The following is an 18,517-nucleotide window of genomic DNA, read 5'->3' as shown; positions in this document are numbered from 1 at the left end:
GTGTGGCTTGAATATAGTGAGAAAGGGGTGGTGGGTGGTACAAATTGAGGTCATAGAGGTAGGCAGAAACCAGATCATGAAGAGCTTTTTAGGTCATGGGAAGTTTAGATTTCATTCCAAGTGCGATGGGAAGCCATTAAAAAAGGATTTTAAAAAAGAAGCAACATGATCTGATTTGCATTTTAACAAAATCATTCTTGCAGTTTTGTGAAGAATGGATTAAAAAGAACCAAGATGGGTACTGGGCATGGTGGCTCACACCTGTAATCCCAGCACTTTGGGAGGCTGAGGCAGGCCAGTCACTTGAGGTCAGGAGTCCCAGACCTGGCAAACATGGTGAAACCCTGTCTCTACTAAAAATAAAAAAATCAGCCAGATGTGGTGGCTCACGCCTGTAATCCCAGCACTTTGGGAGGCCAAGGCAGGTGGATCACGAGGTCAGGAGTTTGAGACCAGCCTGGCCAACATAGTGAAACCCAGTTTCTACTAAAAAATACAAAAATTAGCTGGGCATGGTGGCATGCGCCTGTAGTCCCAGCTACTCGGGAGGCTGAGGCAGGAGAATCGCTTGAACCAGGGAGGTGGAGGTTGTGGTGAACTGAGATCGCGCTACTGCACTCCAGCCTGGGCAACAGTGCGAGACTCCATCCCCCCAAAAATAAATAAATAAAATCAATTTTAAAATAAATAGAAAAATCAAAAATTAGCCAGGCATGGTGGTGCATGCCTGTAGTCCCAGCTACTTGGGATGCTGAGGCACAAGAAGAATCACTTGAATCTGGGAGATGGAGATTGCAGTGAGCCGAGATTGCGCCACTGCATTCTAGCCTGGGAGAGACAGAGCAAGACTCCAGAGGAGGAAAAGGGGGAAGAGCAGCTGGGAGGCTATCACAGTAATATAGGCAAGAAATGATGGTGACTTTGACTAAAAGGCTAGGAGAGGAGGTAGAAAAAACATCAATTCCAGATGCATTTTAAAGATGGGAGAACTGATTGGATGTGAAGGACAGGGAAGAATCAGGCATGGACCCTAGGTTTCTGGACTGTACAATTAGATGTATGGAGGTTCCATTTACTGACATGGGTGGTACAAATTACTGAGATTTAGTCCTCATATACTGTGTGCTCATTTCAATTGCCAAATTCAGTGAATTCTTATCACATTTAATCTCTCTTCATCTGACAATGCTGAAATACCAAACTCTCCTGGTTTTTCTCTTACTCACAGAGCCTCTTTCTCAGGTTTCATATACCCCAGAACTCTGTCTTTGGCTCTCTGCTATGTTCTTCAGTGCATTTTCCCTGGATGACCTCATCCAAACAATCCAAGCTTTAACTATTAGCCACATAACTCTCCAAATCTCCATTTCCAACCAGAACTTTCTCCTCACCTCCAGAACTGTCTATCCAATTGTTTTCTGCCTATCTCCATTTGGATGTCTTACCCGCATCTCAAACTCAACATATTCAAAAGTATCTCCATCATCTTCTTCTCCCAAGACTCCTATTTCCCCATCTGTGAAAAGGCCAAAAATATGCCCAGCTTCCCAAGCCCAAAACCTATGATTTTATCCACCTCCTCTTTCAAGTCTGCATCAATGTTTCCAAGTTCTATCAAACGTACTTTCTAAGTGGCGCATGAACATGTGTCCTCTCTTCATAGCCCAATGCTTGAATTCAGATCTTCATCATCCTCCCCAGGATTATTATAATAGTCCTCTGCCTTCTCTGGCTTCAGCCTTGCCCCACTCTAACCCAGCCTTCACATCTCAATAGACAGAGAAATCCTCATTGGATTAAGTGTGGCAGACAAGGCCCTTTGTAAGTTGGTGCCCTTGGCAGGCTCTCCTGCCTCAACTCCCACCATCCCCCTTATATACAGTGCAACCTCCTACTATACTGAACTACCAACAGATTCATTCATAACTCTGTATGTACTTCTGCCCCTCCCCTATGCCTACCCAGTTTAAACTCCCTCCAGTAGCCTGAACTATAGTCTGAGATAATGACTCTCCTTCAAGCTCCCACAGTACATCTTTACCAATGTGCTTCTGGCCCTATACAGTGGCACACACCTGTAGCCCCAGCTGCTTGGGAGGAAAAGGCAGAGGAATCACTGGAGCCCAGGAGTTTCAGTTCCAGAGCAGCCTGGGCAACACAGTGAGACCCAACCTCCCACCTTTTAAGTGGAGTGTTAAGCACTTAAAAGGTGCTTAGTAAATGTTTGCTGAGTAACTGTCTTGATAAAACTTTAGAAGCTATCCTGTAAAAGATGAACTCTTAAGTGCAGTATCCATGACCAGAAAAAAGGTGATTTGGCAAGAATTTTAGATTCAATAATTTTCTAAATGGAACCAATAACATCAGCTGCTGATTTTTACATATCAACATTCATCTTCATTACCGAAAAATTACGTCCAAGGTGTATGGGGCTATTACTCTAGTGATCTTTTCACTACTATGTAGGTTTGCACTCCTGCTACGTTTAATACCCTGATTTTAATTAAGATCACCCTAACTGCTTTGTCCTCCATAGCAATGTCTGACCTCTCATGCATAACAATTCTGTCTGAAGCATATTTCTGATAAACCTTAATTTTAGGCTATTTTCTACTTGTTTGATTAAACACAAATACCACCACCAACAAACACACTTTTAACCTTTTTATCTAAGACAAAATACAGAATGGATTGTGTCTTATACAAAGTGTTTCATCATCTGTCAACCCCTGGAGGGTAGGGAGACTTTTACATTTACCCTTTACAGCCCCTGGAATCACTGTTTAAGTGGAACAGTTGGTGATCCAACAGACTTCACCTAGTTTCCCTGATCCAAGGATTATATTAAGAACTTTTCCATGAAGAAAGAAATTACTGAGTAAACTCTGGTATTCAGATACTATGATGCAACTGACATTTTGAAAACAAAAGGAATGGGCCGGGCGCGGTGGCTCAAGCCTGTAATCCTAGCACTTTGGGAGGCCGAGGTGGGCGGATCACGAGGCAGGAGTTCGAGACCATCCTGGCCAACATAGTGAAACCCTGTCTCTACTAAAAATACAAAAAAGTTAGCAGGGCGTGGTGGCGGGCGCCTGTAGTCCCAGCTACTCGGGAGGCTGAGGCAGGAGAATGGCGTGAACCCGGGAGGCGGAGCTTGCAGTGAGCCGAGATGGTGCCACTGCACTCCAGCCTGGGCCGGACTCTGTCTCAAAAAAAAAAAAAAAAAAAGGAAACAAAGGGAATGAAAAAAATCTATGTGGTTTCTTAGCAGCTGGCCCTCTTTATAACTATTATTTAACTAAATTCGGAGACAGCAACAAGTACTTTGCTTTGAACAACACCACAGGAAAGTCCTGTGGCAGATACCACTTCAGATGTCCATAAAACAACTCATCCAATTCCCATAAATCGAGCCCGAGGTTTACCTTAAGCTTGAGTCACAATATTTGGTAAGAAAAAGGAGCTTTTTTTTTCCTTTAGGAAAATTATGCTTTTTAATGCTCCAGGTCTTGTCAAATTATGGTGGCTACGTCTGGAATTATGATGGATTTGACCAAATTCTTTTAAGCCAGGCCATCTCACTGGTATTCCAAGCTCCTTGCATTCTAACCTAGAAGTAACAATTTTTTTTTATTGGCGTTTTGCAGACCACGGAAATGAGACTCTTTTATTACGGAGACTTAAAACTGAATGAGAGCATGGGAAAGGGAACTTAGAAGTACAACAAAACCCTGGCTTAACAGGAAACAAACCAACAAAGGCCCTACAAATGAAAAACCTGCAACCTTCCGCCACCTCCCAAAGGTGGAGAACGCCAGAACCCTAGTTCCTGAGTCAGAATCCGGGAGGGCCCAGACGACCTAGAGTCACCGTGAGGAGGGCAGGGGGCGCCGCGAGGGCTCACCGCAGCCGCCCGCCAGGCCCGCTCCCCTGGACCGCCCCCCGGGAAGGAGCAAGGTAGAGCACTCTCCCCTCCTCCTCCGCACTCGAGGATCCAGGAAGGAGAAGAAAGAGGCTCTGCGCCTTCCTGGCCAGTCGCGGGGGCCCGCGTTCCCCATGGGCTGGGTCCCCTCGGCCCCAGAGAGCGCAGGCCGCGCCCCCTCCCTACCTCGGCTCTCAGCGCGCGCGCCTGGCCTGCGACCGCCGCGAGGGGCGTGTGCCGGACCCGGGAGCCCCACTCCCCGGCCCCATCCCTGGTCCTGGCATCACTTACAGAGCCCAAGCGCCGCCGCCAGCACCGACCACAGCCAGCGCCGGCTGTCTGGGGCTGCAATCACCGCCCCGGCTCCGGCGGGCGCTGCCATCGTCCAGCCGCTGCAGTCGCCGCCGCCGCGCCCCTGAGCCCGGGTCCCCGCTGAGGTTGGCTCGGCTTGGGGAAGAGGCTTCTGATCTCTCCGCCACCCGCGTCGGGTGGCACCTCCACGCCGTACTTCCCACTCCGGCCCCAACCGCGGCTCTCCAGCCCTGCACCCAAGCCTCAGCCCCGCTCCGGCCCTCGCTGTCCGCTCATTGGCCTGCCCGCACCCTTTTAAGGACGCGATTGGAGAGAAAGGCTGTCAATCACCCGTCCGCCGGGAAGGCCCCGCCTCCTCGGTCCCACCCAGGCGCCTTGGCCCCGCGCGGAGGCCGGGTCTGCAGCGGTCCCAGGCCGAGCCCAGCCTTCCGCCTGCCTGCGTGGCTGTCCGCCTGCGGGCCCCGCCAGCCAGCGTCTCCTCTGCCTTTTTGAGGGTCCAGTCCCATGGTCCCCTTCATTGTCTCTCCTCGCCACGGGTCTTTGCTGGGTACTAACCTCGCCTCCGTTTCAGCTCTTCTTCTTCTCTGCCGGCCTCACCTAACGAAAAAGAAGCAATTCATTTACCTTAAAAAGAAAGAAAAGAAAGAAAAATAGTGAGGTGTTCAATTGATGGGGGAGAGACTTCTGATTCAGTTGTCCAGGTGGAACACGTTCCCCGTGCCCTGTCCCCAAGGCCTGTCCTTTGCGTTGACTAGATAATGTATGTGTTGCAATTTGCGAAATCTACTAGCTTAAAAAGAAGTCTCCATCTTACCCTAACCTCCTCTTAGGAACCTCCCTCCTGGCGTCAGAAGGATGGGAATCTGGAACTCTTTCCTACTACCTGGAAAACAAATGAAAATGCTTTTTGATTGTTTTGCTTTTGCATGTCAGTGTTCCTGTCTGTGTCCGTGAAAAATAGAACGCAGAAGTTCCCGACACTGATTCTGAAGTGCCCTGCAGAAGTTCCCGACACTGATTGCTGGCCCTGCTCAACTTGGTTGCCTTGGCCCAGAACAGTCTGCCACCTACGGGTTTGTCCAATCAATAGGGGAAGTATTTGGAAGGATCCTTACGAAAATGGCTTACAAAAGGGAAAAATGGAGGGACAGGGGCACAAGAAAGATGAGTGTGAAGGAGGAAAAGGGAAGATTCAGGTGGGAGGCTGATACGGTGAGGAAGGGAAGCAAGCTTCAGATAATTAGGACAAGAGCGGGGGAAGAGTATGGTGAGAACCCAAAATGCAACCTCTCACTTCAAGGTTTTGTCTAAGGTCAGTCTTAATGCCATTCCCGATATCTGTGCTGTTTTAGCTAACACTGTAGTACAGCAAAATAAGAACATTAGTGAGAAAAAAACTTAAAAAAAATACCAGAACCACTTTGCCCTATTTCTGTCAGCAGATCCTTTTGAAGTAGTATCTCAAATGCCAAAGGTTGGAAAAGATAACAATGCATTAATTGAACCATGGATGTAGAACACCTGGGCTTTACTCTCAAGAAGCACATCGTCTACTAGTGTACACAAACAAGTACTCAATTACATTTGTAAAAATGAGGGCCGGGTGGGGTGGCTCACACTTGTAATCCCAGCACTTCGGGAGGCCGAGGCAGGCAGATCACAGGATCAGGAGTTCGAGACCAGCCTGGCCAACGTGGTGAAACCCCGTCTCTACTAGAGAAAAGATACAAAAAAATTAGCTGGGCATGGTGGCGCGTGACTGTACCCAGCTACTCGGGTGGCTGAGGCAGGAGAATCTCTTGAACTGAGAGAAGAGAGACAGATCCTCTCATAATGTTTTATACTCAGAAAAGGAAAGAGAAGCGAAACTAAATGCAGGTAGCCCGGCGCCTAAGAACCAGACCCGAAACCAGGCCTGGGCCTGCCTGACCTAAGCCTGGTAGTTAAAGATAGACCCCTGACCTAACCGGTTATGTTATCTATGGATTCCAGACATTATATGGAAAGGCATTGTAAAAACCCCTGTCCTGTTCTGTTTCATTCTGATTACCGGTGCATGCAGCCCCCGGTCACGTACCCTCTGCTTGCTCAATTGATCACGACCCTCTCACGCGGACCCCCTTAGAGTTGTGAGCCCTTAAGAGGGACAAGAATTGCTTACTCGGGGAGCTAGTCTCTTGAGACAGGAGGCTTGCCGATGCTCCCGGCCGAATAAACCCCTTCCTTCTTTATAACTCCGTGTCTGAGGAGTTTTGTCTGCGGCTCATCCGGCTACAGAACCTGGGAGGCAGAGGTTGCAGTGAGACGAGATCACGCGCCATTGCACTCCAGCCTGGGCGACAGGGCGAGACTCCGTCTCAAAAAAAGGAAGAGTGAATAAAGAAGAAACCCAAAGCCAGCAGGGACAGTGACTCTCAGCAGTGTTTAAAGCTTCTCTGCTGATTGTGATGTACCTCAGCCACATATACCTCGCTCTCCCAAAATCCACTGGCCCAAGAAGCATCTAGAAAGATTCACCAAGGATAAAACATTTAAGGTGAACTTTAAAAGATGAATAATTCACCAGAGAGAAAACAGGAAAAGCAAACTCAGAGAACCGAGAAAACAGGAAAAGCACATTCAGAGAAATGAAATCACCTAACAAGTGTGAGAAATATTAGGTGAATCCTTTGTGGTTTGCAACTTGAGGGGAGTGAGGGAAAGAGGGGAAGAGAGAATGCCAGGAAAGGGGGTTGCGGTCGTATTTTGAAGAGCCTTGAGTTGTGTTTTTTCTGGAGGCAGTGGAGAGTGGTGAAACGGGTGTAAGAAGTTCAGATCTGTGTTTTAAAAAGGTAACCACTGCAGCAGGGCAAGAATGAAGAGAGCAGGAAATAAGGTATTGATAGTGGGGATGAGAAGACAGGATTTGAGAGACATTTCACGAAAAGAATTACAGGCCTGGGTATAAGTTGGATGAGAAGTATAATCAAGAGAAAGAGTCCCAATTTCTAGCCTGTCCATCTTTGTCTTCAAGATCTGTTGCCAGAAGAAAATTGGAATGTGGGTGGTGTCCCAGGAACTCTGAGAATTTGACTCCTCGCAGATAACAATCAGATAGATTCAAAAAGGAATCCCAGGCCACCTTGACAAAGATTTGCCTGAAGCCAAATCAGTTTCACAAAGAATGTCTTAATCCAGAAGCATTGTTGCTAGAAAATTTTGAAAATTGGAAAATTAGAGTTCTAGTGTCTCCTTCCCCTGGGCACAGAGACACCAAATTGGGGGAATGAGGGTAAAAGGGTCCTTAGGGAGGTGTTAATTCTTACAGGAGAAGGCTGTGTTGCCAGATTTCTAAATTCACTGTAGCTAGGATAAAATTTTCCTCAAGATACGCTGTCTTCCTGGGCCCTGCAACCATCTGTGTACTATATCTGCTTCACGAGGACCTAATTCTAGGGAAGCGTGTGCCTGGACAGATAGCGCAGGCATTCCTCCTACCAAATAGGGATATTTCCCACTGTCAATGAAGCAATCAATATTCTGAGTTTTGTTATTGTCAGTCTTTCTGCATCATTGTTATGACAGTCAAATGAGATATTCAAGTATTTGGCCTGCCGAGTAAAAGACCAGTTCCTTTTTAATGATTAGATAGAAGTAGAAGTTGGGGGGAAAAAACTTAAAATGATAATAGCTATAGTAAATTCAAAAGGGAAAAGAGAGAGAGCAGGGAGACTTCTTGAGACTGAGGCTTTCAGATATCCGAAGTGGTTACATTATTTTCTCTAACCAGTTATATTCTATAGCTTCCTCATTTTAAGGAGAAAAGCAGTATAAACTTCTTAGGTGTCCAGGGCATATTTTTTTCCAGTTAGATTTTGATGAATACACTATCCTGGCAATCTAGAACTTATTAACATTGTACAAGGTATTCTTATCCTCCCTCCTTTCCTGGAGCCCTAAGAAGAACTGAAGACTCAAGTTTAGGGCAGTTTTAAATAAAACAAAGAAGGGTGAAGACAGTGCTAGATTTTCTATAATTTTCTGTTGTCAAACCATAGGATGAAAGTTGACAGTTTGGAGTCGGTCACATAGTACTTATTGTTTTTTTGAGACGGAGTCTCGCTCTGTCGCCCAGGCTGGAGTGCAGTGGCGCCATCTCGGCTCACTGCAAGCTCCGCCTCCCAGGTTCACGCCATTCTCCTGCCTCAGCCTCCCAAGTAGCTGGGACTACAGGCGCCCGCCACTACGCCCGGCTAATTTTTCTGTATTTTTAGTAGAGACGCGGTTTCACCTGTTAGCCAGGATGGTCTCGATCTCCTGACCTCGTGATCCGCCCGCCTCGGCCTCCCAAAGTGCTGGGATTACAGGCGTGAGCCACCGCGCCCGGCTTATTGTTAAATATTTGTTGAAGAATGAATGAACAGGCCGGGCCCGGTGGCTCACGCCTGTAATCCCAGTACTTTGGGAGGCCGAGGCGGGGGGATCACGAGGTCAGGAGTTCAAGAACAGCCTGGCCAACATGGCAAAACCCCCGTCTCTACTAAAAATACATTTGGTTCCAGCCGTTTGTAATCCAGCTACTCGGGAGGCTGAGGTGGGAAAATTGCTTGAACCCGGGAGGCGGAGGTTGCAGTGAGCTGAGATTGCGCCACTGCACTCCAGCCTGGGTGACAGAGCAAGACTTCCATCTCGGAAAAAAATAAAAAAGAATGAGCAATGAATGAATGAATAAACCGATGAATGCATGACGTATGAAATAAAATTAATGAATAGGTCTATTTAGGATAGTCACTCTGTCTACTTGTTTCCTATCTGGTTGGTTATTTGCTAGAATGACAATTCACAATTACTGTTTGTTTTAAGTAATTGTGGCTCCATTTTAGGACTAACAAGGCACATTCCTTGCCTGCCACGACCCATAGTCATGGGATGTTTATAATTAAGGAAACAGCCTGAAGATAACTAGGACTGACTCCTACAACAGCAAGAAGTCCAAATATCCTAATATCCACAACAATATATGCCTTTAAGATAATCATAGTTATGCTTTTATGTATTCACACACTAAAATGTCAATAATTGTCTTCTTTAAATCAATAGAGTAACAAAATTTGTCATGTTGTCTGCTCACCCGTATGTAGGCACAGCTTAGTCTAACTTTTAAATAGGTAAGATCACTATATAAGAAAAACTTAAGGACAGGGTGTTTCTCCTCCTACTTTCTGAGAACGTCCTGCTCTGTAACAGAGTGGTTTCCAATAAACTTGCTTCTTTCACTACGCTCTGCAACTTACCCTGAATTCTTTCCTGCAGGAGATCCAAGAACCCTCTCTCCGGGTCTGGGTGAAGACCCCTTTTTCTGGTAACAAAAGTACTAAAATGCAGTGAGCCATGATCATGCCACTGCACTCCAGCATGGGCGACAGAGTGAGACCCTGTATCAAACAAACAAACAAACACACCTAAAATTTGTATTGTTAAGGAATTTGGGACAAATTGTAATCATTCAGAATCATTCACTGAGCACTAGCTTTCTTACGGTAAGCCTCAATGCTAAGTATTTAAGAATTTAGGGCCAGGCACGGTGGTAATCCCAGCACTTCGGGAGGCCGAGGCGGGTGGATCACGAGGTCAGGAGATCGAGACCATCCTGGCTAACACGGTGAAACCCCGCCTCTATTAAAATACAAAAAACTTAGCCGGGCGTGGAGGCCGGCGCCTGTAGTCCCAGCTACTCGGGTGGCTGAGGCAGGAGAATGGCATGAACCCAGGAGGCGGAGCTTGCAGTGAGCCGAGATCGTGCCACTGCACTCCAGCCTGGGCGACAGAGCTAGACTCCGTCTCAATCAATCAATCAATCAATAAATAATTTAGGCCGGGCACAGTGACTTACGCCTGTACTCCTAGCACTTTGGGAGGCCGAGGAGGGTGGATCAACTGAGGTCAGGAGTTCGAAACCAGCCTGGCCAACATGGTGAAACCCGCCTCTACTAAAAATATAAAAATTAGCTGGGCGTGGTGGCCTGCGCCTGTAATCCCAGCTACTCGGGAGGCGGAGAATCGCTTGAACCTGGAGGGCGGAGGCGGCGGAGGTTGCAGTGAGCCGAGATCACACTACTTCACTCCAGCCTGGCGAAAGGGTGAAGCGAGACAACGTCTCAAAAAAAAAAAAAAAAAAAAAAGAAAGGAAAAAGAATTTAAAATATAGTTAAGAAGCCATGTCTACTATATCTAATTAAAGACACTGGGACAATCGAACAGCAATCACACATTGGTTGCCAGTTCTACAGTAGAATTCCGTGTTGGTGTAGGTGTCCTGCACTCTAAGAAGATACAGTTGGAGGAGATAAGACTGAAACCCAGTTATTTACCACATATAATTGGCTTTGATATGTTAAAGGATCTTTTTCTGGGAAGGTTAGAGTTTGGGATTTGTCCAAAAGCAAACAGGTTTTCCAGCTGAAGAGAACACTTCGAGTAAAAACAGAGATGGGAATTCACAAGGCTAGATACGTAGGGCTTTGAATATTACAATAAAAAATATCGGCAAGAAACCGAGATTTTAACATTATAGAAAAGTGAGAAAGAGAACGAATGAAACATCCAGAACTCAGTAACGGAGGGAGTCTGGAATCTGCCACAGTGACACTGTCCCACACTAATAGCCATTTATTAGCCATGAATAGAAATAAAATTATAGTTTTCGAAATAAGAGGTCGATATTATACTGATAGTGACAATTTTGCTTTCTTCTGTGTTACTGATTTTCAAACAGCAAAACAGAAAAGAAAGAAAATTGAAAACGCGGTATCTATAGAAAGCAAACACAACCGAACGATCGAATCCTAACATGCAAACAACCACATGAGGGCGCGGGACTAAATAGCTGTGCGTTCCTTTACAATGACGGTAAGATGGAACTTGCGTCGGCTCGTTGGTCTAGGGGTATGATTCTCGCTTAGGGTGCGAGAGGTCCCGGGTTCAAATCCCGGACGAGCCCTGTTTTTGGAGTAAAAATCTCTGCATATTTTCGGGGACAGATGACTAAAGGTAGTAAATACAGGTTGGTCAGAGTAAAACACAAAATTGAGATTTTTGGAAACTTAGAGCACACTCTACACTGAAATACCATTAAAAGGCCTCATTTTGAAAATGTAAAAAGTTTGCTAGTAATGTAGTATTGTACTATGAAAACATTGTTCCTAGCTGTCTATTCCTGGGTACAGCGCGTGTACAGGGCCATCGGGAGCTCCGTTCTTGGTTGCCTATGGCGTAGTTTAAACTCATCCACGACAGTGCCCCTCACTGGGGGTGGGGATATCTCCTGAGCGCCCCTTTCCTCAGAAATGCTCATTCCCGAACCCGGGACCTGCTAATCCATGACGCCCCCTGTTCGTTTGGAGGAGTTAAAGGCGTGCACAGGATTCCGCACTAGGCGTCCGTTTTTCAAGAGTGTGTGTTTTACATGGTACAAAGCAATTTGAATGCGTTGCCCTTGGGCGTACAGTAACCATATGTTGTATTAATTGAGCTCACATGGTCCCTCGCTTCAAAAAACAAAGGGGATCAACATTTGAGCTCATGGGACCAGTATGCTTTCATTTAAGTTTCTGAATGGAATATGTGGGGAATGAGGGGGAAAAATATCTGTTTTTAATTTTGGGTGTAGGTAAAAGCCTGGGCTCGTCCGGGATTTGAACCCGGGACCTCTCGCACCCGAAGCGAGAATCATACCCCTAGACCAACGAGCCGCTCTCGGCAACAGCGTTCCCAGCGCTTCCCTTCAGCCTTATTCCGCCTCTCACCTCGTGTTCCGAACAACCACGACCTGCGACCCTTCTACTGCGTGTCCTCTGATTCCCTAAGCCTCGGGTCCGGAGCGCTTACCGCCCCACCGCGTGGAGGAGCAGGAAGGGACGGGCTTTTGCCTGGTCCGGCCGTTCCAACCCCCCATCGCCGGCGGGGCCTCCACGTTCGCACGCGCTCCCGGAAGCCGCCTTCCGGAGTCCGGGCTCGCCGCGGCGGTTCCAGTCGCAGTGTTGGCGGGCGCCCGGGAGCCCGGGCTGAGGAAAGTGCGGGGCGGGGCAGGGCGCCTCAGGACGCAGCCCGGTGCCAGGTCCCGGCGGCGCCCCGCCCGTCAGTGCACGCAGAGCTGGGCCTGCTCCGCGAGTGGGTCGGTGAATGAAGACGGGGAGTCCGGGCGAGGGAAGGGTATACCCGAATTCTGGCTAAGAAAGGGGTGGTGGGAGACGAAATCCCATAGGAGTGAATATTAAGTTAACTCCCCGAACCTTCATTTGGGGATAATGCACCCTTTTAAGCCCTTTGCTTGTATTGAACTCACCTGATATTCGTAATAATCCCCTAGGTGCCATTGTATCTCCATTTGCAGATGAGGAAACTGAGGCTCAGAGATGTTAAGTCGCTCACATAAATCCACAGGCCTAGGAGCTGGCGGTGGCGCTGGTCTAGGAACTCCCGAGTTCCTGGAGGGTGGGAGAACTGGGGGCTGGGGCGTGTGAAAGGGACTGGAGAGTAGGGGAGAAGATTGGTACCTCGGTAGCTTGGAGGAGAGAGGGCAGTGGCAGTGGGCCAGGTCTTCTCCCTCCCATCCAGCAGAAAATGTGAGCCTGCCCTATGGCCCTTCTGCCCAGAGGAGCGGGAGTCCGAGTGCCGGGTCTCCCGCGGGTGTGGTTTCCCGGCCTGGGGTCTAGCTCGTCTTGCCTGCTTTCCGGACTGCTCTCACCGCTTCCCCCCGCTTCACGACCCCAGCCCGCCACCCTGCACTCCGGCTCTTTGCAGTCTGTGGCCAAGTTGCAGAGGTCCCTTATTTCTAAAACACTCTTGCATTCTTAGGCTACTTTCAGTTCAGCGTAAAAGGAATCCATTGCTTTGTAGCCTGGTCAGACGCTCTTCCAGGTCCTGGTGGTGCTTTTGCCCTCTCACCTGCTAACCGAGAGCTTCCCACGTGCATCCGCTTCTCTGCTCTTTGCTCTCTCTCTCCTTCTCTTCTTTTTAATGTCAGTGAGCTTTTGGGACGACACTTAGCGATAGGAGGTCAGGACCAGGGTTCATGCCGGTGGGGAGTGTAACGGGAAATGCAGTGAAGACACCTCAGAACAAACAGCTAGCACTGAAAAACCTTTCTTTAGCCCATTCTGGCGATGTAGAGAGCCCTGTCGCTGGCTGATGCAGGGGCCAGGTCTAAGGTGGGCAGCCCTGTCTACGCCTTCTATTTGTTTGGAAGTGCGTAAAACTATTGACACCCTCTCCTTGTCTGAGACCACTTTCTTCCTCCTACTTACCTAAGGTGCGAGAACTGGATATTGTTTTATTTCTTTTCTTTTCTTTCTTTCTTTCTTTTTTTTTTTTATTTTGAGACGAAGTTTCGCTCTTGTTGCCCAGGCTGGAGTGCAATGGCGCGATCTCGGCTCACCGCAAACCTCTGCCTCCCAGGTTGAAGTGATTCTTCTGCTCAGCCTCCCCAGTAGCTGGGATTACAGGCATGTGCCACCACGCCTGGCTAATTTTGTATTTTTAGTAGAGACGGGGTTTCTCCATGTTGGTCAGGCTGGTCTCGAACTCCCGATCTCAGGTGATCCGCCTTTCTCGGCCTCCCAAAGTGTTGGGTTGAGCCACCGCGCCCAGCTGGATATTGCTTTTAACACACTGTTTGGTAGTTTGAGGGTGGGTCAAGGGTGGGGAAGGTTGGGGAGAGAGTTTTCATTAGGGCGAGTCCTGAGCAGCTAAGTGTCGCCCTCCTTCCCTTTGAGAGTATGCGTGCCTTCGCTGGGGCTCTCTCTGCCCTGCCTGAGCTGTATCCCACTCCTGGGAGCTTTGACTCATTCCGGCCACTCACCATGTTCGTGGAACATGACAGAGGTGGACACTTCTATCTTTGCTGAGTATACTCTCTCAAGGGTTTTTTGTTTGTTTTTGTTCGTTGTTGTTTTAACTTCCCAAGCCTGGGGAGAGGGATAAAAAATAAAAATAAGTTCCCAAGTCTGCTTTTCCATTCCTTTAGTAGTTTGTAATGGCTTCATAGTATCCCATCAAGATAATGGCACATCCTTTTCTTAATTATTCTTCCACTGTATAAGTAAGTGGTGTCAAACATTTTGTTGAAATTTTGTGTATATACTTTTTTTTTTTTTTTTTTTTTTTTGAGACAGGGTCTCACTCTGTCACCCAGGCTGGAGTGCAGTGGTGCCATCATGGCTCACTACAGCCTCGACCTCCTGGGCTCAAGCGATCCTCCTACCTCAGCCTCCCAGGTAGCTGGGACAGGCATGTGCCACCTATACCCAGCTAGTTCACCCACACCTGGCTAATATTTTTGTATTTTTTTGTAGAGAAGGAGTTTCACTATGTTGCCCAGGCTGGTCTCCCAGCTCCTGGGCTCAAGTGATCTGTCCACCTTGGCCTCGAAAGTGCTGGGATTACAGGTGTAAGCCGTTTCACCCTGACCCTTTCCATGTACTTTGGATTATTTCCTTAGGACACCCTCCCAGAGTTGGCCTGGTCACAGAGGTAAACACTGATTCTTGGCCACTTTTATAACTCTTGATGCAATTCTGTGCTAAGGAGCTTGGCTTGGCTGGTTAACAAGTAAGATGGAAACGTGGAAGAAGAGGACCAGTGGCTCTTAGATAACTTTAAAGCCCATGATTTGATCTTTTAATTTCATTTAAGGGTTTTGATGGCATCAAAGCTTTTGAGAATGGTGATAATGTTAAAAGTATTGTTGACGACAACAATTCTGACTTGCGGTCAGATGCATAAAAGGGAGTAAAAGAAATAAGAAAACTAGTAAATCCATTAGGAGATGATTAGAATAACTCTGGGATGACATTATTGAAACTGTGAATGGGCATTTAAATCACTTGTAATGGGGATTCAGTGACTATTTAATAACTAAGATTTGCTGGCCACTGAATTCTTACCCAATTTAGGCTTAAGTGGTGCAGACTTGGCTCTGTCTAGCAAGATCAGTCCTTAGGAATGAGAATACAATTAATTACATGGGTTCGCCACTCCAAGGAACCTTCTCGCTAACTTGGCACACAAGACTGGCATCATGCTCATATGCTGAGCCTTGTTTGCTGCTTGTGGGGTTATGTACTAATTGACTAGAAGGCCATGGCAGTTGTCTTGGTAGGCTTGTGTCACCCACGGCAAGCCTTCCTCCAATTTAAACAGAAAATTGGATCTGACTGAAAATTTGTGTCTTTTTCCAGATTCTAGTCCAATATCCAGCAAAAGCTTCAGCTACGTTTTACTAAACATATTTCTGTTTGGTTTCCCTCAGTGATCCTTTTTATGAGGTTTAGATCATGTGTCCCTCTGAATTTTGCAGTCCCTTCATTGAATCACTATTAATGAATTCTTGGAATTGCCTCAGCCTCTTCATTTTTCATTCAAAAGGTTTTGCTTGTTTTTAAGTTTTGAGAGTACATGAGGTCAGAGAGGCAATATGAATCTCAGATGTAGATTGTGAAAGAACTGCTCTCCGCTGGGACACCTTCACTTTCACCAAGGCATCTTATTACCTGTTCATCTTATTACCCTCTGTTTTGTACAGACCTAGTTCTGGTCAGATGTTTCTGGTTAACACAAAAGTGTATCTTTTCATGATCAAACTTGTGATTCTTTATGAAGACATGCTCATGAGAGTATGTTACAAAAAAGAAAAAGAAAATTAGATATAGTAAAATCCCAATTTTGCACCAACCAAGAATTAAAACAAAACGTATACAATGCACTAAAAAAAGAAGAATATCTATAAAATAGTAACATTAGTTATCCCTGGATAGTGGACTTAAAAATACTTTTTTATTTGCTTCTTAAAATTTTTTCTTCGCCCCCACCAATTTTCTAAAATAAAGATGCATTGCTTTTACAATGAGAAAAAAATAAGGATAATTAACATTTTTAAGCCACAAAGAAAACAGGTGTCTTGAAACTGCATTTCTTTGTTCTTGGTAGAATGGAGACACAGAATTAGAAGCAATGTAAAGCAGGCCCTTTTGTGCTTCTCCATCCCTTCTGCTTCCAGAGGTGGTCAATAAGCCTGTTTGTATCACTCCCGAGAGGCCAGGTGCAGCTGTGATGGGGATGTGCCTGGCACTGTCTAGCACGTGTGGCTTCCTTAGATAGTCAAACAGGAGTGACTAGTATTGGAGGTCCTATTGTTTGAAGAGGCTACTATTTTCTAGGAGGGGAGTGAGTATCTGTGTTTTGGCAATATGCATCCTTTGAGTACCGATCATATAATTATTCTAGAATTTTGTTTCTGCATGCTGGTTAAAGTGCAATTCAGCCCACTCATTCTTTAAAACAGAAGCAACTGGTAAGTGTGGTAACTGACTTAGGGGTTTACCCAATTTAGAGTAACTTTCTCTAATTTTTTTTTTTTTTTTTTTTTGAGACACAGTCTCACTCTGTCACCCAGGCTGGAGTGCAATGGCACAATCTCGGCTCACTGCAACCTCCGCCTCCTAGGTTCAAGCGGTTCTCCTGCCTCAGCCCCCGGAGTAGCTGGGATTACAGGTGTGCAGCACCATGCCCAGCTAATTTTTGTATTTTTAGTAGAGACGGGGTTTCACCATGTTGGCCATGCTGGTCTCGAACTCCTGACCTCAGGTGATCCACCCACCTCGGCCTCCCAAAGTGCTGGGATTACAGGTGTGAGCCACTGCACCCAGCCACTTTCTCTAATTTCTATGTAAAACTACATCATGAAGGACTAGAGTCATATTACTTACAGAAGTACTGGGGGGGAATCCTAGCCTTTCTTTTTTTTTTGAGACCGAGTCTCACTCTGTCACCCAGGCTGGAGTACAGTGGCGCGATCTCAGCTCACTGCCGCCTCCGCCTCCTGGGTTCAAGCGATTCTCCTGCCTCAGCTTCCCCAGTAGCTGGGATTATAGACACACCAACAGGCTCGGCTAATTTTCGTATTTGTAATAGAGACAGGACTTCACCATGTTGGCTGGTCTTGAACTCCTAGCCTCAAGTGATCCACCCACTTTGGCCTCCCAAAGTGCTAGGATTACAGGCATGAGCCACCACGCCTGCCCAGAATCCTAGCCTTTTCTGACCTCTTCCTTCGGCATCCTGCTTCCCTCATAGTGTCTTTCTGGCTGCTGCAGACGCAGGGTGTTCAGCTCCCATGGAGAAGCCCCACAGCTTTTCAGTATTAGGAGGGTGTGTAAGACATCTCTTAGTTCCTGTTTTGGATGTGGGTGGTTTTATCTTGGCTTCCTTTACCCTCTGAGGCATGTAATACATTCATCATCTCTTCCTCTTCTGAGGAGTCTCAAAGAACCAGTTTCCTGCCCCATTTGACCACAGTGGGACTTTGCTGGAATTCCCACAGCTCTCCTGGGATTTGCGGGCAAAACTGGAATAATGGTCTCTTGTCAGCATCCATAGCCACTGTGATCAGGACATCCAGCACAGGGCTCGTGGGGAGCCTGGGTTACCCCAACAAAACTGGGAAGGCAGAAAAGTGTGTCTCCTGCCCCTAGAATTTTACGCACTTTGCTCCTCTTTTGTAACCCCCTCTGGGAGGGGTCTCAAGAAACTTCTCACATCAAGGTATAAATGACAAAGGAAGCTTCAAATAATGATCTCTCTCAGAAGTATTTGCATATTGAAGGAAGCTAATGATGACATTTCAGGTGTCTGCTATCAGATAAAAGAGGTGTTAAGCAGGGTTGACTGTTGAAAATAATCCCATCTCAGCTCTGAAATCAATTCAGTCATTCATTATTTAACAAATATTTATTGAGTACCTACCATATCTGAGGCACTGTGTACAATGAAGAATAATACAAACACATTGTACTCCCCTAGAGCTACAGCTTAGCTCTGGGCACAGTAATACATTATTACATAAAATAATGAGACTGATTTTCCTGGGTGGCTTATGAAACCTAATCCCATTTTATGTGAGCATTTGGATTTTGTTCAGTGCTCTTGACATCTTCATAAACCACCTGATCATGCATTATATAGATACATTCTGTTTATCCTTTTTTCACCTGGTCCATCGAGCAAAAACTTGACTAGAACTAGTTGGGGTCAAACAAAATTTAATTTTGAAGCCAACAGTGGGATAGTAATTGGGTGTTTCAAGTTTTGCCCTGTGGGAAACAGCTGTTGTTTTTTGCCTGCCAGCATAGCTTCTTTTGGTAACAGCACCCTAATTTCACTTTGGGGAATCTTCTTGCTCGCCTTTGCAGGCCTTGTAGAGACAGTGCAGGATTGACTCACCTAGCTCCTAGCTCCAGGAGAGGGCAC

At 46.7% G+C, this 18,517-nt stretch overlaps 1 protein-coding gene and 2 non-coding genes across 6 annotated transcripts in view; 1 reads left to right on the top strand and 2 right to left on the bottom strand.

The window, feature by feature from the left end:
- The window catches only part of MPZL1 (myelin protein zero like 1), a 72,743-nt gene extending 68,241 nt beyond the window's left edge, over positions 1 to 4,502 (bottom strand). For 2 of the 4 annotated variants that reach the window (XR_010117445.1, XM_063625117.1), the window contains exon 1: positions 4,214 to 4,497. Coding sequence is in view for 3 of the 4 variants with exons in the window: in XM_063625117.1 (XP_063481187.1) it covers positions 4,214 to 4,304 (91 nt within the window). In the remaining variant the exon portion in view is untranslated. Of the gene's footprint in view, positions 1 to 4,213 lie in introns of all 4 variants that reach the window. The other 2 variants (XM_063625118.1, XM_063625119.1) reach the window with 2 other exon arrangements.
- Positions 4,503 to 11,141: 6,639 nt separating this feature from the next.
- On the top strand, positions 11,142 to 11,213 carry TRNAP-AGG (transfer RNA proline (anticodon AGG)). Its single transcript has one exon. It is a non-coding gene; the product is annotated as a tRNA-Pro (tRNA).
- A 679-nt stretch (positions 11,214 to 11,892) lies between these two features.
- TRNAP-CGG (transfer RNA proline (anticodon CGG)) lies at positions 11,893 to 11,964 on the bottom strand. The gene has a single exon. It is a non-coding gene; the product is annotated as a tRNA-Pro (tRNA).
- Between the last annotated feature and the right edge of the window lie 6,553 nt (positions 11,965 to 18,517).

Source organism: Symphalangus syndactylus, chromosome 12, assembly GCF_028878055.3.
Source record: "Symphalangus syndactylus isolate Jambi chromosome 12, NHGRI_mSymSyn1-v2.1_pri, whole genome shotgun sequence".
NCBI classification, from domain to species: Eukaryota; Metazoa; Chordata; class Mammalia; order Primates; family Hylobatidae; genus Symphalangus; species Symphalangus syndactylus.
This window is presented reverse-complemented; position numbering and strand designations above follow the sequence as displayed.